At 37.1% G+C, this 21,246-nt stretch overlaps 1 protein-coding gene across 5 annotated transcripts in view; it reads right to left on the reverse strand.

Moving 5' to 3' along the window:
• Positions 1–21,246, reverse strand: part of apba1.S (amyloid beta (A4) precursor protein-binding, family A, member 1 S homeolog) — an 89,609-nt gene that overhangs the window by 24,063 nt on the left and 44,300 nt on the right. For 4 of the 5 annotated variants that reach the window (XM_041580147.1, XM_018243840.2, XM_018243839.2 and 1 more), the window contains 3 exons: positions 9,547–9,609; positions 4,361–4,462; positions 1,022–1,061 (listed from right to left, as the gene is read on the reverse strand). In XM_041580147.1, the coding sequence (XP_041436081.1) occupies positions 1,022–1,061; positions 4,361–4,462; positions 9,547–9,609 (205 nt within the window). The remainder of the gene's footprint in view (positions 1–1,021; positions 1,062–4,360; positions 4,463–9,546; positions 9,610–21,246) is intronic. The other variant, XM_018243842.2, reaches the window with a different exon arrangement.

Consider the following 21,246-nt stretch of genomic DNA (forward strand, 5'->3'; position numbering starts at 1 on the left):
TTTGAGAATGTCAGAGACGTCAAAATATAATGTTCCAACTGAACCAGTGGAAACAATAGACTGTATATGCAGTTCTAAATTCCTTAATAATGTTCCAATAAAATGTTCTATAACACAAGTTTTGTAATTTTCAAGTTGCAACTTTGCAGTTATTCAGTTGGACTAAATCTAGTACAGGAATGGGATCCCTGATCTGGAAACCCATTATCCAGAAAACATTTTTAGCAAATAAATATAATTTCTCTTAACATTTCCTTGCAGCTGATCACAACTAAGCCCCATGAATCCATATTGGTGGCAAAATAATCCTATTGGGTTTTGTTTAAATGATTATCCATTATTTGGTGATCCAAATTACTTAAAAGATCCCAAGATCCCAAACATTCCTGAATTACAGATTTATACTTTTAGTTTAAGTATCATTTTAGTCTGTTTGGATACTGAGAAAGTGTCAACAGTCAATTTAAAATAATTAACCTATAATTATATCTTTATTTTAATGGTTAAATTTATAATGTGGTATGTAATAAAAGGTGCAGCCTTGTCTTAAATTCAGCACTTACCGTTTACTAATCCCAATATACAAATATAAGGATTCAATAATAGCTCTTAAATGTTGGCGATTTAACAATATTATGGTAAATTGTAAAGATTATTCTGAACAGAAAACCATCCCAATATAATTTTTTTAGGAGTGGAGGCAGCCTACTTTCTTACAATCAAAAGCTCTAAGATTAATGGGACATGGGTAATATTGAAGGTCATTTAATCACTTGAGTGTTTCTGAGAATAGGGCTGCTTGTTAAAGCCACGTTTGCTCTGTGTTTCCCATAGATCTCTATGAAAAAGCAGATGCAGTTTGGACCTCATTACAGTAGCTCAAAACTCTCCATTTGCTATAGCCTTAAAGCAGTGACATTTCTCAGCCAAATTCACAGAATGGCCTTAGGTAACTGTCATGGAGAATTAATAAATATTAATGAAAAACATGAATAAAAATATGAGAGACTTTGATACTTACCTTCAACATAGGTTGGGAATGAAGCCAAGCTCTTCCCTGACTGTAATTAAGACACAGGGTGTTTATTTAAGACAAAGGAAACCACAACAGACGTACATTTCGTGCACAAAAATTTAAAAAAACACATTCCCAAAACACAGTCCGCCAACAGTATGTTAAAAAAAAGAATTAAGATTGCTTTCAAACGATTAGAAGTTATTTAGTGAATTATGTGCAGACGTGTTTATTAGTGTGTTTAGGTAATTACAGAGTTCTCGAGTGTATTTGCAGATTCTGGATAATCTGAGAATTCTTGCAAACACTGCATGCTACCTCAGAAGTCACTGTCTAGGTGACAGTCAGCGGGTTTCTGGGCTTCCAGCGCAGCTGCAATTAAAATTACAGTAAAGTATTCACAACACAAAAAAATATTACTGAGCTCAAGGGTGTGCAAGTAGGTATATGAAGCAACACTATCAGCATTTAAGGCGGAATCTAAAAGTTTCTTTTATTTCCTTCTAAACCTGTGGCTGTAAATCACGTAGAAACTCAAGTTACTTACATGGGAGAGTTGTCCTACAAATCAGTATATACGGATAACCCTCCTCCCCCCCCCCATAAAGTAGACCACAGCTGAACTCTCTTTCCATTTACATTATTTAGTGCATTGCCAAGGCTGGGAACAGTTCATCCTGGTAGGTTATAAAAACAAAAAATAATGGTATTTAATAACAGTTAGGTATCTTGCTAACTCACGAAAGATAGTTATAAATAAATGGATATATATCAACTCAAAGACTCATTCTCTTCTGCGTGCTCATGACCATGTGGTTTTGCCAGCAATATCTGGGCAGATAAAGTACGATCCAATGATGTGGCATGCCAACATTTACCTATAGACTATATATAGAAGGCACCTGGGAGAAAACTCTAGGATGAGAAAACATTTCTAAGCAGGTATGCAATATATGCTGTGTTTACCACCCACATAAAGGAGAGAAACATCTGCCCAGAAACTTTAGCTTCTTTCCCAACATAAGAATGCCATAGACCCTGCTGTGCTTTAATGAACTGCAATACCAGAGTGAATTTTACAGCCCTGTTTGGTTGACCACAGCATAAGTGAGATAATAATGGCAGGCGTCTATAGCCAGTACTCCACTAAGATCAGTGGTCTAACTAGCTCTTACTGGGTCCCACAGCAAATTAATTATAGGGCCCCCAACATATCCATAAGTTGTCCTGTTTTACCAATATACAGTATGTTATGATGCTTAATAATGAGGGCCTCATGGGGCACCCTATATCTTCCGGGCCCCCAGCAGTGGCAGAGTCGGCTTCCTCTGTAGTTACGCCCCTGACTAATACAATGGCTGTTTGGACAAGGCTACAGCTACAGACTAAACCAGTTATGCTTTCAGTCATTTGAGAAATATGACAGAAGGAAAACGTGTATTTAGCTTGTAATATATTCATTAGGCAAACCCACTGGGAAATATAAAATGAAGGCATCCTGCCTTTTAAGTCAGTGATGATTAGCTGTATTAACAGAAATGCACTTATGAGACGTTTCATTGCAATATAATAATGATTACCCAGTGCAACCTAAATTATAATATGCTATATGCTTATATGTCTACATTTATCCTGCAAAGTCAGTTTGAGACGTGTGCATGATAAAGAACTCCCCAAAAACAACAAATTTAACTATACTAAAAAGATACCATTTCTATGGACTTTTACTATAAATTAACAAAAAATACTGCACTCACAGGTTTTAGTATTAAAAAAAACAGAAAAAAAGTATATACTTTTTTTTTTAAAAAAACCCAAATGTTTTGGTCACAAAAGTGACAGTACTCAAGGACAAACAAACAACAAATTCAAACAAATGATACATGAATATCTGGTAAATTATATCCCAATAAACAGTGCTTAGTGATGGCATTGGTTATAATGGGTTTTTAGTGATGTCATTTATGTCACAATAATCACTAAAACTTGTATATGAGTATAACAACAAGTAATTTATCTCCTTTGTAAAATATTCAAATAGTACAAGTCACCTTGAAGTTAAATAACCTGCCACCTCAGAATTCCATAACATTTCTTCAGCCTTGTGCCTTTATATGGTCACGTAGGTCCTCTGTGATTTCTAACATCCTTATATTTTCATAAGGGGATTGTACCAAATCCTGGATTTGATTTGGGATTCAGTCAAATTCCAGCTGTTTTCAGCAGGCTTCAGATCCTGCCCAAACCAAACTCTACAAATCATGTGACTTTAAATCATACAAGCACACTGATTTTTCTTCCTCTCGCTTACTTGCACTAATTTGAGTTGACTGATTTTCAGTTCAGGATTCGGTAGAATAAATGAAAGATTTGGAATTCGGCTGAATCCCAAAAAACTGGATTTGATGCGTCCCTGTATATAAAAACACAGAGGAGAGAGGGAGAGAGGGAGAGAGGGGGGGGGGGGAGAGAGAGAGAGAGAGAGAGAGAGAGAGGAGAGAGAGAGAGAGAGAGAGAGAGAGAGAGAGAGAGAGAGAGAGAGAGAGAGAGAGAGAGAGAGAGAGAGAGAGAGAGAGATTGACTAACCTGCTGCTGTATAACCTAGTGTTCCCAAATTCCACACAAATCTCTTTAACCACTATGTAGCATATAGAACGTAAAACTTGAAAGCAACCTTTCCTCTAAGCCATCTGAGTGCAGCAAACATTTGGGGGCCAATTCATTAACTTCGAGTGAAGGAATAGAAGAAAAAAAACTTCGAATTTCGAAGTGTTTTTTTAACTACTTCGACCTTCGACTTTGAATCGAAGGATTCAAACTAAAAATCGTTCGACTATTCGACCATTCGATAGTCGAAGTACTGTCTCTTTAAGAAAAAACTTCGACCCCCTAGTTCGCCACCTTAAAGCTACCGAACCCAATGTTAGCCTATGGGGAAGGTCCCCATAGGCTTGCCTAACTTTTTTTGGTCGAAGGATAATCCTTCGATCGTTGGATTAAAATCCTTCGAAGGATTTAATCGTTCGATCGATTATTCCTTCGATCTAAGTATTTGCGCAAAATCCTTTGACTTCGATATTCGAAGTCGAAGGATTTACATTCCCCAGTCGATAAAAGGGAACATTATTTGAAAGCTGAATTCCCACTTCAAGTGAAACTTTTGCCTCTACAGCTCACTGAGTGCATGTCTGTAGCATTGCTTTATTTTGCAAGTTTATGAAAGCCATGGGCTGTAACTGTCCATCTATAGATCAAAGGTCCCCTGTTCTACACCTAATCTGCAGGTATTAGAGAAAGCAACTGCAGGATAACGGTTTGTGGTGAAAACACAGAGAAACTACCTACCTCCTTGTTTGTAGAGGATTCTGCTGCATCACATACATTTTGATGATTTTGCCGATCTGTTGATTCTGCCCCTTGGGGTGACGAAGAATCAGGAGACGGAGACTAAACACAGCAGAGAAGACAGTAATGATTCAGAGAAAATAAAAAACAAGAACACTTTTTTAACAAATGGAAAAAACGTTTTTTAACTCCACTGTATTTCAATGCATTTACAATAGTTAGTGCTAGGTTTTTCATATTCCCCCCATTTTAGTTTTTTTCCTGATGTAGTTTATCATATTTTCACCTCCCAAATTTCACATCTTTACGATGCATCTTGCATTTGCTGAGGAATATATTACTAGTGTTATCACAACTGAAAAAGTAAAGGAGAGGCTAGCCTTGTCTGGGTCCCTGCACATGACATTAAGTCTGGATTGGCGGCTTGTATTGTTTGTCCTTCGCAAAAGATTCGGCCGAATACCGGACGAAATCCGAACCCTAATTTGCATATGCAAATTAAGGGTAGAAAGGGGAAAACATTTTTACTTCCTTTTTTTCTGACAAAAAGTCACTACATTTCCCTCCCCACCCCTAATTTGCATATGCAAATTCGGATTCGGTTCGGCTGGGCAGGAGGATTCGGCCGAATCCGAATCCTGTTGAAAAAGGCTGAATCACGAACCGAATCCTGGATTCGGTGCATTCCTAATCAAAAGCAATCCAGAAGTATTGCTGAATCAACCAGAATACATGAAATATTGCTTCTACTAATTTAAGATCTAATTATATTTAGATCTAATTATATTTAATTTAAGATCTAATTATAAAGATTTGCTTAATATCTTAGTGCTAATAAATATACACAATAATCAAACAGCAGGCTGAAAATCCTGTTAAGGTAAAACAAAACAGAGAGGCAGAAAATGTTTTTGGCACCAAACTGGCACTCAGGGGGCTGAGAAGTATGTAGAACTTCCACCTGTCACATTGGAGATACAGTAATTAACCAGCAGCTTCAGTGTTTCTGAATGACAGCAAGGAAGGCACACCTGAGCCATGATTCAGTGCTTACTGAAGTGAGGAGAATACATCCCTATAAGAGAGGGGGGGGGATATCCAGGGTGTTGTGCTTCCCTTTTTAGAATTGGGAAATCCAACCTTCTACTTCAACCAGAGGGCTGCAGGATGGATTTGTGAAATTTTAATTATAACAATATGAGCATTTTTAGGAAAAGTCTTTTAGTTTGCAGATTTCCATGGGTAGGAGACACTTTGTCCTGTCCTGAAAGTTTTCCATCACTATTATTGTATATTAAATTCTGCTGCTAGAATCCTCATTCTCTCATCAAAGAACAGGTCCCTAATGCCTGTGCCTAAAATTGTTGTTTAAATACATTCTTGTCAGACTACTCCACTCCTCCACTGGAGAGAATCCTTCTTTACTCTCTTTGAAATTGAGGCAGTGACAAGCACTCTAAACTGATCCTCCTATTTGTGTTTGTTACTCTACTCACTTAGACTGTAAGCTCTATGAGACAGGGATCTTCTTGAGCTTGTCACTTTAAAACAAGTGAAATATGTTTTTCACTTGAAACTTCACTTTTTCACAGTTGTTTTTTTTAGATTGTTCAACAGAAAACTTTTTTTCAACAGCTTTCGATTTGTTATTTTTATACATTTTTTGCCAAAATTGAAATATGAAAGTTTAACGTTCCTTTCTAGCAGCTCAGTAATCCGCAGAATCTGAACTGTTACAATTTGCTACATTAGTTGATACATTTCTCAGCAGTATCGGTGGAATATTAGCAACTATTGTATCAATTCTAATAGCGGCCTTTAATGCAATTCAGGGATTCTGCTCAGCAGGGACAAAGATAACAAATGTATCAACTAAATGTATCAATTTAGAACAGTTTACAGAGTCAGTGACCCCCCACCCAGCAGCTTTAGGTCACACTGAGCGTTTCGGGGAGATTTAGTCGCCTTGTGACTAATCGCCTCATCTTTGCGGCGAACAATCTCCCCGAACGCCTTCCCTCACTCTGCGTTGGCTAAAATGGAAAAAAAAAAAATCGCTGGTGCTAATCACACGCGGCGATTCGTTTTCCGAAGACGCCCAAAGTTTCCTCGTGAGGCAACTTCAGGCTCCTAATCTCCCTAATCTGACTGTGTTTCTCTGCCCTGAATGTAACTATACCTCTTGTTTATATATGAGGGATGCACCGAATCCAGGATTCGGTTCGGCCTTTTTCAGCAGGATTCTGCCAATTCCTTCTGCCCGGTCGAACCGAATCCTAATTTGCATATGCAAATTAGGGGAGGGAGGGAAATTGCGTGACTTTTTGTCACAAAACAAGGAAGTAAAAAATGTTTTCCCCTTCCCACCCCTAATTTGCATATGCAAATAAGGGGTGGATTCAGTTTTTGGCCGAATCTTTCACTAAGGATTCGGGGGTTCAGCCGAATCCAAAAAAGTGGCTTCGGTGCATCCCTAGTTTATATGGTAATGTTCTCCCCCCCCCATTTTTTCTATTGTTTTATTTGCAGTGGCGGAACTTCTGGGGGTGAAACTGCACCAGGGCCCGCCAATGGTTTGTGGGGGGTTGGGGCCTAGGCTGTATGGCCTGCACCTGGGCCCCGCGCCAGGTAGTTACATTACCTTGTATTTGTCTGCTGTACAGTGCCACATGCACAAATTGCACAGTATAGATAACATATAATTACACACTCCAATATACAGTCGTCGCCATGTTATTGAGAGCCTCCACTGTCCAGTGGGTATACTGTTCTGATCCTGCCTAATGATATAACAATGCAGGCAGCATCTGCTATGGGCCCAGGCTTGTGGAGGACCTTAAAACTGTTTATCTTCATCAAGGTTTTGGAAAAGGGTTCTAAATGTTATGATGTGAGATGCTTTATGACCTACACTAAATGCTGCCAAGAGATAGTCTTGTATTTAGATATTTGTGGTTTTTGCTTTAAGAAAGACTAAATGATTTTCTGTAACAAAATACCCTGAGACTGAGAAAATAAAATCCAGAAATAAAACTGCAAGCAATACCAGAAAGCTCTGCATTGCAATGATTTTGGTTAAGCTTGCACTAATCAAGTGTTTTTACAGCATTGTAAAACATGGGCAATTTTAGACTGCAAATGAAACAAATACATTACTTGACCCAAAGCCCAGAGTTTAAAAAAAAAAAATCTATTATCACAAATTAAGCACAACCCCTTCAGCCAAGTGCTCTGCAGAGAAAGGCAGCCTTTCTTTAAATGCACAAACATTTCCAGAATCAGAAAAATGAGTGTACAAATTACAGAAGTAGAGATGAACCTGCAAACAGCAATGCAACAGACAAAACAATTCAGTGAAAGAAGGATGAAGGTCAACTAGATACATATTACGTATATGACAACCCAGATGTAGATCATTTCTGTAAAGATTACTGGTCCTTGTTGGGGACTGACTGTAATGTAGACAGAGAAGCAAAAAATGTGCCAGATAGAGCCAACAAGAGGCATCATTCAGAAATATGTTTTATCCAAGCAACACTCACAGACATATTTACTAGCCCAGAATAAATACAAAGATGCAAAGAAAAAAATGGCATTGATATATACATATACCCAAACTGTAGTGGATGCTTAAAGGGGTTGTTCACCTTCCAAACACATTTTTCAGTTCAGATTCTTCACTAGAAATATAGACTTTGTCAATCATTTTTTTTTTCCAATTTTTCCAAAACTGAAGTTTAACGTAGAGGGGCACATTTACAAAGCTCGAGTGAAGGATTCGAATTAAAAAAACTGCGAATTTCGAAGTGTTTTTTTGGCTACTTCGACCATCGAATGGGCTACTTCGACCTTCGACTACTACTTCGACTTCGAATCGAACGATTCGAACTAAAAATCGTTCGACTATTCGACCATTCGATAATCGAAGTACTGTCTCTTTAAGAAAAACTTCGACCCCCTACTTCGGCAGCTAAAAGCTACCGAAGTCAATGTTAGCCTATGGGGAAGGTCCCCATAGGCTTGCCTGCGTTTTTTTGATCGAAGGATATTCCTTCGATCGTTGTATTAAAATCCTTTGAATCGTTCGATTCGAAGGATTTAATCGTTCGATCGAACGAATAATCCTTCGATCGTTCGATCGTAGGATTAGCGCTAAATCGTTCGACTTCGATATTCGAAGTCGAACAATTTTAGTTCCTAGTCGAATATCGAGGGTTAATTAACCATCGATATTCGACCCTTAGTAAATCTGCCCCTTAAACTTGGGACACTAAGCCTAATTGTGCCCTTTAAGGTGCGGCCACTGTTCTATGTTATCCTATGCCTGCATACTGCAAAGAAAAATGTAGGCATTACAATGTAGGCATAAAAAATTAGGTATAAATAAAAAAAAATCCAATAAAAAATGAATTCAAAATACTATTTAGAGGTTGAACAATCATTTTTTTTTGTATTCATTCTCCTTGCCAAAGCCTTCTTTTCTTATCCCAGAGGCCTCCTTGATAATCCCTTTTCAAAAGAAGGGGCATAATCTAATGCACAGTAATGTCACTGGGGCTTGGTCATCCAAAGGTGGGTGAAACAAGATAGAAGCAAATCAATCCTCTCTGTGTTTTTCAGCTGTATATATATATATATATATATATATATAGATAGATAGATAGATAGATAGATAGATAGATAGATAGATAGATAGATAGAGAGAGAGAGAGAGAGAGAGAGAGAGAGAGAGAAATACACCAATTGTCATAGGTACTCTTCTCCACTATAGACAGTTTAGCAAAAAAGTTTGGGTTTAGCATCAAACCAACTCCTTTTTTATAAAAAAAAAAAAAAAAAATAAGCCTTAGTGAACAGACAGATGAGGAGCTACTACTGTTTAGTGAAGATATAATGTAGTATAGAAAATAGTAGGAAAGGAAAAAAAGGTAAAAACTTAAAGGCTAATTGAATATCTTAAACCTGATGGAACTGTTAGCAGAATTCCTTCCTTCCAGGATTACCAATGTATTCCCACTTATTGCTCACCTAAACATACATTATACAAATACAATTATTATGCTATATAAGGTTCTAAAATACCTTTGAATTCAATGTTTACTGGGAAAAAAAACCCATACTCTAATTTAGCAACTTACAGGTATGTGCTGTATCACTGAAAAATATATCATACAAACTATACTTACATCTTCATCGCGACAGTAGGCTTGATAATTCCAAAAATTCTCCATATCGTTCAGTGCGTTGATCTAATAAAGAGAGTAATATCTAAAGAAGTCTACTCATGTGAACCTGAATGAGTACACTGGAACTGGGTATTTGGCAGCTTTGTGTAAGAACTCAATAATGCAGGGAGCAGTAACTGGAGATGGAGGGAGACTCTGTTATCTGAAAATGGTATTGGGACGGTACATTTTATTTTCCATAAAGCCGTCACTACAGCCTCATAGAAGCACAATGCCAATAGAAAAGCAAGTTCCATGACTATCCTTGTTTTGTGTGTGACTATAACTATATTACGGATGCACGCTTAACCCAAAGCCAAATTCATTATTTGTTTTTATCATTTCAATGTTTCTTCATAGACCTCTTCAATTAGTCTTAGACACCAAGTGCTTGATGGGGAACACAGAGCAATATGCACATAATACATTTTTACTATCTGTGGAAATGCTCTATGTACAGTGACTGTTTTCTGCCACTGTTTGCTCTATCATTAAATGCTGCATGTGAATCTAGCACACCATAGAAGGCCAATGGGAAGACAACTTGAAGTGAATGGAGTCAGTCAGTACCTTTTGAACACAGCAGAGCACTGAGTCTTAAAGATGAAGAATGGTAAAGTGTGGCATGGGGTACGGTTTACTGAGAACTGTCCTATACACGCGTTCTCCCACTGTATACATTGTTGCAGTTCTATTGATTTTCTTCTATACTCCTAATTTCCAGGTATCCCTTGCCTAGGTTTGGGCTTGTCCATGCACAGTATACTAAAATCAAAACATTTTACTATATTACTCTTGTGAGGTCCATGCCCATACAAAGAATTACTGGGAGAAGAAGTTGCCATGCATCACTAACTGGCTTATGTATTTTTCTCTGAAAAAAAAATGATTTAGCATTTGTCCCTTAAAAGAGTATACTTGAGAGATTAAAAGATACTGATACATAAAAAAAAATTGACAGCAGAAATACCTCATAGTTAATTTTTTGGAAAAATGTTTGTTTCACCTTTAAGTTAACTTTTAGTTTGTTTTTAGAATGGTCTATTTCCAGCAACTTTGCAATTGGTTTTCAATATTATTTTTTTAATAGTTTTTTAATTATTTGCGTTCCTCTTCTGACACTTTCCAGCTTTCAAAAGGGGGTCACTGACCCAAGCAGCCAAAAACAATTGCTCCATAAGGCTGGTGGCAAACGTGGCAAATCCATGGAGATTGGTTGCCCTCCTCTTCTTCGAGCGACTAATCTCTCCCAGAAATGCCTTCGCGCTGGCTAGAATGTAAATCGCCAGCAGGATGCCATTCGGGAATGATTCTGCTTTCCAAGTCCCCCAAAGTCTCTCACGAGGATTCACATTCTAGACGGCGGGAAGCCATTTTGGGGAGATTAGTCGCCCAAACAAGAGAAGATTTGTCGACTTATCTCCCCGAATCAGACCGTGTGCCACCACGCTAAGGCTGCAATTGTATTGCTATGTTATTTTTATTCAGCCCCACTCCTATTCACATTCCTGTCTCTTATTCAAACCCCTGTCTGGTTGCTAAGGTAAAATAAGAACTAAAAAATAACTGAAAAATGATATAAAATAAAAATTAAGACCAATTGCAAACTGTCTTAGAATATCAATATGTATGATCATAATGTGTAAATGTCTTAGGGGACCTTATATTGCAAGCTCCACTAGGGCAGGGCAATGCTATTTTGTTCAATTCATGCCCATGAAATGCCTATGTCTCATTCATGGTCATTCAATAGTTTATTGGGTTTCATAGTACACTTTTTTGAGCTTACTGAAAGGGTTAGTTACTACGAATAGGTTCATGACTGGCACTGGCTGGCAGTGGTGTAAAGGAAGAGTTGCCTGAAGGAATGCCATAGATCCAGATAAAGCTTATGTGATATAAGCACATGGGTCAAAGATAAGCACAAGCAAGTCAGAAGTTGCTACTTCTATGAGGTGATATGGTCTGTTTAATAAATTGTGTGTGTATGTGGGGGGAGGCATTTACATGGACATTTCCCTTTTGGTCTTTTAATAAATGATTGTTAACGTGAACTATTGAACCCACAAAAGAAGGCAATGCTGGCCTTCAATTTAATCTCTGTATAAAGACTGCATTTATTCATTGTAATTATTGGAAAATATCAAGCCTGGCATGACTAAGGATTGGCATATGCCAGAGGGGCTCCTTGAACATGACATAGTCACTGTTAAGTGGGCTGGTGGGGGGCTGTTTGGGCCTCTGTGTACTTGAAATGCCAGGGCCTATTTTGAATCCCAGCCCAGATCTGATTTAGGAGATAAACTCTAGCGTAGGTGACCCACTGAATACGATGGGAAGTGCTAGGCTCTGTGCTTCCTGATACAATCATCATATGCCACATTACCCTATAGGGGAAAGCTTCTAGGATACCATATGACAAAGAATGGTATGCAAAGTAGAATCTCTAACAATTAGAAATACATTTATAAAGCATTATAAATGCATCATACATGTAAATTCTGCAACATTAGACTCATGATACATTAATCTTTTTAATGTTTCAATTGTATAAACTATTTAAATGAATAAGAGAAAATAATATTCATTAACGGTTAAATGAACATCACACTTCCCTAAATTATACAGATTTAATGATGAATACTGGAAATATACTTCGGGTCTAAAAAGATTTCAGTCCTACATAGTAGATTATCCAATAAGGTTATATATATACAGTAATGGGCAATGCTAAAAAGACATAAAAAGTGGGTCTGCAGAAATGTCACCATAAGCTCACCAATTTAAAGAATGGGAATACAGAAAGTTATGCCTTCTACAAAAATGTCAATTAATTGTTCCAGAGGAACTGCTGCAGAATGGTTTGCTCTATAGGATCCAATTGAGCTTAGCACCTTAGACAATTCCAATCACTATTTCCAATGTGAGTACTGATAAAAGGCTTTACCATTTGGCATTATATCTAAGAGTGAATCCATTCTATTGGGTTCTCTGAAGGGCCCTGGGAAACTCTAACAGTGTTCTGCAACATGCAAAAGTGAGAAAGCTATATATAACTTCTGGTGCTGAGAAGAAAGGTGTTTTATGCACAGATTTGTTAAACTCACATTTGTTTTGTACAGAACATATAGTTCATGTCATGTTTTTTATATTCCAGGAGATTAGGCAATAAAAGATGATTTCAATCTCACTGCACAAGTATACTGATGAATCAGCACAAAGCCATCTGCTTAATGCAATTAAATCCACAATGTTAACAACACAATTTTTTGGTGCTGATTATATTGCGGAAAGTTCCACAGCAGTGGGTTTTTATAGCATTTGAAGGCAAAAGAGCGGATCGTGGTTTTGAATTTGCAGGCGCCTGAGAGCATCCAAGCTGTGTTCTGCTTAGTTTCTAAGCTAATTTATTCTAAAGTTCATTCTGCACCTGAAACCTGTTTAATAATGCAAAGCAGACTTGTATTCTGCCTTATAAATTATGAATTTGATGCACAATGAACCAATGCCATGCCGATATTTTATCATGCAGGAGCCAAAATCTGATCAGCCATATCTTATTTTATTATTTTAACATTTCTGACCTGACGTTTAAATAATTTTATTTTATAACAGTGGATAACAAATACTGAAGAATTAAGTTCAGAAATGACTGTGTCAATGCTGGTTAAGAATGCTGGAGTTCATACTAATTTTCTAGGCCTCTTGTACACAGCATTTTGTTTGAGACCCAGGTTTCAGTTCACGTAAGTAAATAATCTAATGACCATTTAATTCTGCCTGGTTGTACCAAGGAGCATTCATATCTATGTTTTAGCCCTTTGGGATCCATTCCAGCTGCTGCATTTATATGCGTTTGAAATGTTTTCAGAATGCATTAAAGAGAGAAATATGTGTTGAGCTCACAAAAAAAGCCTTGCCATTTCCTAGTAATGAAATGAGGACATTAAGTCATGTTGTGAGCCACATCAACTCCTCAAAGATGACTGCTACTGCAAATTCATACAAATGGAAAGGACAGAGGTGGTGGCAGATGAAAAAAGAATTGCTTTATATTCAATGGTGAGTTCCCAGGATTTGGTTAGGAGGATTTTGTAATTCTGCACTACAAGCAGCTTTGCTTTGCACACTTTATTGTCTCATTTAGTGGAAGGGGAGAGGTGCTGCTAAGCGTATTACTCACAGGTCTGTTTTATTTGAGACAAATTGTGGGTGTTAATAGTCCTAGAGTTAATACACCAAATCCACAATGTCATTTGACCAACCCTTCTACATTTTAGTGAGAGAATCCTGTGTTTATGCAAGGGAGCTATGGTTTAAAATGGCTTTACTCCTTGTTTAATAGTCTTGGCTACTGTTGTGCTTCCAAGGGCCAGTTGTCCTATGCCACTTAAGTTATACATTCTCACCCCTTGCCACTTTCTAAGCCTGCATGCTCAAAGCCCTGGAACACTTTAAAAAGAAGGACATCACAAAAGGACCACAGTAAGTTCAGTTGGGAAAGAGGAAGAGTATTCCTATGCCTCAAGAATATTAAACCGCAAATATGTTTCATTGGGGCTTTGTTGATCTTTTTCCTCTGAAAATATTTTGTAGAGATTATCCCATAATAAGGAAGTATTAATTTCTATTTAATTTTAGAATACAGCCCTGAAAGGAAAATTACCATATTGCTAATGTAGCAATCAGCCTTAAATGTTGATTCAGTAGGTTATTGCAGTAGGACAAAACTGCACCTAGGTTAGTGAATTTCCCCCTCTGACTTGTCACATCATTTCTTTATAATATATAATTTAATTTATAATTTTTTCATAATTGGGAAGTAGGAACATAAGCAAGATATGTGAGTGAATAGCAATTTTCTCAGCTGTTTACCACATACTTGTTGAAATATAGTGTGCGTCTGTATTTAATAGATGTAAATGACGGCATAATAAAACTCACAAGCATTTTGAATGTTCCAACAACTTGTACCTATGAGTGCATAACAAGACAATTATTACCTACTGTATGGCCGAATACATTATATTATAAATTAAATTATACATTAAATTGTATTTTTAATTTTTTTCTATTGTGTTCTTGTTCATCCATGAATAATGAGCCCAGATAACAAACGATATGGACTAATTACTACAAGTAATGCTATACAAGTATGGGAACTGTTATTCAGACTGTTCGGGACCTAGGATTTTTCGCATAAGGGATATTTCCATAATTTGGATCTCCATACCTTAAGTCTACTTACAAATTATTTAACCATTAAATAAACCAATAGGATTGTTTTGTCTTCAATAAGGATTAATTATAACTTTGTTGGAGACAAAACTCAATTGCAAGGTACTATTTTATTATTACAGAGAAAAAGGAAATACTTTTTTAAAATTAGAATAATTTGATTAAAATGGAGTCTATGGGACAAATTTACTAAAGGGCGAAGTGTCTAACGCGGGCGAAAATTCGCCAGCGTGACGTCATTTCAGTACTTCGCTGATTTACTAACGGTAGCTGGTGTCACTTCGCTAGCGAAGGAAATTGACTCTAGCAATACTGCGCTACCTAACGCATGGCAAATTTGAGCTCTGGCGAATGGACATAACTACGCAAATTCACTAAGATGCAGATTTTACTGAACGTTACCTTTTGACCAGACTTGCCTTCACCACCTCAGACCAGACAAAGTGCAATAGAGTAGATAGGAGTTCCTAAAAAAATAGTTTAAACTATATCGAAGTCCCAAAAAACGCTAGTGTCTTTTCCTTTTTCAGGGTGATAGGCTGAAAAATAGTAACCGGCTTCCCCCCCTACATTTCCTTACATATGGCACATAAACTATACAGTGGGCTCATGTGTAGAGCAATATAACAACTCTATTTTATTTTATTAAGGTTTCCCAGGCTTGTGTAGTGTAATGTATTTGCTGCAACATATACGTCTATTAAATTTTAACTTCTGTTCCTGCCATATGCAAATTAACCAACGCTAGGGCAACTTCGTTTCGCTTGGCGCAGTAACGCTAGCACAACTTTGCCAGCATTTGGCGCCCTGGATACAACTTCGGATTTTAGTGAATTAGCGTTGCCCTGGCGAATCTATGCTTGTTTAAGTGTTGCGCTGTGAGCAAAGCCGTCACTGGCGAATTTTCGGAGGTTAGTGAATTTGCCCCAATAGGAGATGGCCTTCCTGTAATTCTGAGCTTGCAGGATAATAGGTTTCTAGATAACAGATCCCATACCTGAATGTTGAAACATACCATGCACAAAGGACTGCACAAAACACGCGTTACAGTATTTTCTATGTAGCCCCTCACAAAAGAGGATTTCAGCACACTTTATTCCATTTGTAATAAATGAGAACTTAACTAACATTTTGCAAGCAGAAATGTGAGGAAGAAACAAGGTTGGACGCATGAATGGAATAGAGACAATATTTTTGCTTTGTCACATGTACTAGATGATTTTATAGAATTTCAGATTGAGCAGATGCATAACATTCTGGCACCAGCTATTCACGATCTTAATATGGCAGAAAAGAAACAGAAATGTTTCGCTGAATATCTGTCAAGCTAGTGCCAGCCTCTAAGACAAATGAGCCTAACAGCAGCATGACTATTTCATTTAAATTCAACAGCTGATCCACGGGTCCTAAAGTGAGGATCAGACTGATTTATAACATATCAGATGAATCTGTGAGTATAATGTGAATAGACACACTGCAAATATTAAATGCTTACAGTAACAGGGTAAAACTACACTTATTCACAAATATAGTTTATTTAGCAACTTTTCTCTCAAGATGTAGGATGATCGATCTGCACTATACTGAAGGTCAACTAATAATAATTCTGCTCTCTTCGGTTTGTTTCTACAGCCTATTTTATGTGTTTGTGAGATTGGCAATATGTGTACCTGAGGTCAACTGGATGGTAGCATATAAAAAAAAATAATGTACAGAAGGAATGGAGGCAAATGCTGAACACAGAAAGCACATGGCTATTCTACACCAACTGCATAAAATGATTTTACTTGGTAACACAATAACTTAACTTTTGTGCCACATATTAAGGTAATGTCAAGTAAATATTTACTATTAGTGGCAAAAAATAAAGAGCAGAAAACGACAATATTTTTCTGAAACATTTGTGCAGGTAGCCACTGACTTTAAATGTGTGCACACGGCATACATTCCAGCCCACAACTGCACATTTGAGCATTTTTTTTGCCTAAAATCTATACAGAGAAAGTTGGATAACATTTAAGTCAATGGCTGGCTGCTCTGCAGGCTCATAGTGTGGTCGAGCCAGCATAGAAACACCCATGGAGAATATGTTATCATGTAAAATTAGCTACCAGGTTTAAAATATAGTGAGACATCTATGAGTTCCAGAGCCAGTTTACCGCCTTACATCAATGAAGCAGGATTAGTAACAGGATTAGTAACTTTAAAGGGGACCTGTCACCCTAAGAAATAATTCCAAATTGTTTATTATCATGTTATCTGAGAAAAATAAACTTTACTTACATTATATGTATTATTTAAATTTTGTTTCCTTCAGTCTTAGGACTACACTATTAGAGCAAGCACGCAGGAGCCATTTTGTGGACACTGTTATTAAGATAAATTTTGTATCACCCCAAAATGTTGTGTATGCACCAGAATGAGGAACGTAATGCCCATGTGCAGTGCCCTACATAATTATAGGACCTGAGGAGGGAAGGAGCAATGTGAGAAGTGTCGTGATATGTAGGAAGTGCTGAATTGAAAATGAAAGAAATTGACTGCCCCACCTCTATGCCTCAGGCTTTTTATGTGTAGGTGACAGGTCCACTTTAACACTTAAGCCAATATCCCGCTTCTTAAAGGAGAAGGAAGCTCCAATACAGTTTATTGCCAACAGATTAGCCACAATAGTGCAAGCTAGAACACTATATTTATTCTGCAGAATGCTTTACCATACCCGAGTAAACAGCTCTAGACATTGTCTTTGTTTGTTTAGTATAGAAGCTGCCATATAAGCTTGGTGTGACATAATTTCCTGCCTGAGTCTCTCCTTGCTCACTTACAGCTCTGAGCTCAGATTACAGCAGGGATGGGAGGAGGGAGGGGAAAGGAACAAAGTGAGCATGCTCAAGCCCTGCCCTGGAGGTTTATGCTGAAAACAGGAAGTCTGATACAGAAGCCCATGTGTACACAATAAAAGGAAAGAAATGCTGTGTTTCTTTTGACAGAGGACTCAGAGCAGCATTACTTTGAGGGCTTACTGATGTGTTTATATAGACCTTTCTGATAAAGCTTACTAAATTTTAGCCTTTCCTTCTCCTTTAATAATCTTTCAAAGAAATACTTTTAAAGGAGAACTAAACCCAAAAAAAATATATGATTAAAAATGCCATATTTTATATACTGAACTTATTGCACCAGCCTACAGTTTCAGCTTCTCAATAGCAGCAAGTATCCATATTTATTACTAATCAGCCTTATATTGTGACATTTATATTTTATGTGTACTGTATATTGTGAGTGGGACCCTAAACTCGGTAACTGATATCAGCACAGATCATGTGCAGTGAATCAGCAGAAAAGAAGATGGGGAGCTACTGGGGCATCTTTGGAGAAATAGATCTTCACTGCTAAAGGGAAGGTACAGAAGCCCAAAACATAATGTACAACATTTCTAGCTACATTTTTAGTTTTACAACATAGTATTCAGAAAAATCTGAAGATAAAAAATAGCCTTCCTTTTGCTTTGTATGTCTGTGGACTCATCTACCTTTTATGGAAGAAGTTAACAATACTCTTTCCAGAAATTAGCTTACCATTATAGTTTGTGGATGACTTACAATATTTGGGGAACCTGGTTGGCTGCAATGAACTGGCCCCTTTCCTTATCGTTTACTTTTGCTAATCTCCATCTTCCTGTTTCTATAACAATATATGTTTCTTTTGTATTTGTTATACTTACTATTCTTATAAAAAAAATAGAATTCAATGATTCAATTTCTTAGGGAGGGTCGGAGAGTCAGTACTGACACTGCCCTGCCTTTGTCCTTGGTGCACACTGGCAGACTAGCTGGATTTAGTTACAGAAGACTGCATCAATCAAGGCTCACCAAAAATGAGGTTGTTTATCCTGTAACCATTCTATAAAAGTCATTATTGCTAGTATGCATACATTAGAATTTTGTCCTTCACTAAAATCATGTGTTTGTATTTGGTCAAAAATAAATTAGGTTTATATGAAATTAGGACACATTTTTCAATATATATTTGACATATCAATTAATATTTAATACTTTTAGACTTACTTGAGTAATTGGTTTTATCACTGACATAAGTTGAAACATATAAGGCCTATGATACCGCTGAAAAACATCCTCAAAATCAGGGTCGGAGTGGGCTGGTTGGACACCGGGGAAAAAACCCTGTGAGACCTGATCCCGCAGGCGCTCCCCAAGACTGCCGATCTGCCTCCCCCAGACGGGGGAGGGGGTAAGGCGGGTGGTGACGATTCCTGTAGGGGTGACGATTCCTTGGGGTGACAACCCCAGTGGGCCCTGCACCCACCAGTCCAACCCTGCTCAAAATTAACAGGCACATCCAACTAAACTGGATCTTCTGTGAGCAACAATATTTCACATTTGGGTGCCTGGAGCTTTACATTCATAAGTTATTAATGATTCAGATTCTGTTACACTGATTGAATCTGAATTTTACTAGAAATCAGCAAAATCTGAAAATTGTTAGGACTCCACTAAATCCAAACTCAATCCTGGATTGAAGCTCCATTAGCACATTTAGATATGTTAGATTGAGAAATCTCCTGTCCTCATGTGAAGAATTCCCAAGTAACTATTTAGTAACTTGAGGAGACTGAATATTATTTATGTTGCTTAGCAGATTATTCACACAAACACTAAATTCAAGGCTACTTAAGATGCAATTAAACAAATGAAAAGATTGGTTCCAAAATGAATAATTTCTGAAAATAATTAATTACTACTCTTTGTGCAGAAAAGAAGGAATGTGTTGATAAGTCATTATAAAAGCAGTCACTAAAATCTAAGAAATTAGAATTTCATGGGAAGGTCTGAAAAAGGCATGTGTTTCTAAATGTGGATAAAAATGAAATTACATAATGAGACAAAACTAAATGCATACAAGACAAAGAGAGAGGGCAGATTTCAACACAAAGCATCCTCCTTACTCTTGTACACTGAAGGTACTTTTGAAGGTAAGTGCAAACTGGTGTCGTGCACTTTGTAATATCAATAATACATTTTTATTTAATTTTTAGAAATAGATGTGCTTTTTGTTTGTGGATGTCTAATGACGTGTTGCTGTCCATCAAGCCCACGAGAAAAGGCACATAGAATTGTCCATGGGTTATTGTTCTACATCAATTATTGTGACCAAGAAAACAAAGGCACAGTTGTAGAGCGATAACCCACAGTCAATTGCTTCAAGAGGAAACAAAGTGATTTTGGAAGATTGAACCAACATATAGGTTTGACCACCAGCAATTCACATTATTGCCTATGGGAAAGCTTTTACAGGAGATTAGCCGCCTGCAGAAGCAGAGATTTACCGCTGGCCAATTAATCTCCTGGTGTGCCATTGCCCTAAAGGAGCACCTTTTTATGTGGAATGTTTTTAAAGGAACAGTTCAGTGTGAAAATAAAAAATGTGTAAATAGATAGGCTGTGCAGAATAAAAAATGTTTCTAATATAGTTAGTTAGCCAAAAATGTAATGTATAAAGGCTGGAGTGACTGGATGTGTAACATAATAGCCAGAACACTACTTCCTGCTTTTCAGTTCTATAACTCTGAGCTAGTCAGTGACTTGAAGGGGGGGCCACATGGTACATATCTGTTCAGTGAGTTTGCAATTGATCCTCAGCATTCAGCTCAGATTCAAAAGCAACAAATATGACCCTTGTGGCCCCCCTCAAGTCACTGATTGGTTACTGCCTGGTAACCAGGGTAACCAATCAGTGAAAACCAAGAGAGCTGAAAAGTAGGAAGTAGTGTTCTGGTTATTATGTTACATATTCAGTCACTCCAGCCTTTATACATTACATTTTTGGCTAACTAACTATATTAGAAACATTTTTTATTTTGCACAGCCTATCTATTTACCCAGTTTTTATTTTTACACTGAACAATTCCTTTAAGGAATGAAGTATACACATCAATTATTTGACATAAGAATTTTCAGTTACACAATGATTAATGTTTTCATATTCTGTCATAAAAACACATAATGGTGGTATATCACGCTGAAGATCCTTATAATTAGTGATGGTGAATTAATTCAAAGAGTTTCGCCATGAAAATAACTCCAATAGGTGAAAAAAAAATGTCACACAGCAAAAAAAATTTGCAATGCTTTTCAGTGAATTTTTTTGTTTTGCTAATTTTTGATGAAGTGAAAGAAGTCAGAAACACTCATCACTACTTATAATGGTCTACCTAGATAATATAATGTATGACGTTCTATAATAAAAATACCTAAAAACAACTTTTAATTTTGCCCATGAAAATGTGCATACTTAATTAGGTAAATGCTTTGACATTAATTGGCACGTGCCACATACAAAGATCAGAAAACTGTCATAAGTAAAAAAAAAAAAATGCATATTCAAGTGCTCTGCAAACTACAT

This window comes from Xenopus laevis, chromosome 1S (assembly GCF_017654675.1).
Source record: "Xenopus laevis strain J_2021 chromosome 1S, Xenopus_laevis_v10.1, whole genome shotgun sequence".
NCBI lineage: Eukaryota > Metazoa > Chordata > Amphibia > Anura > Pipidae > Xenopus > Xenopus laevis.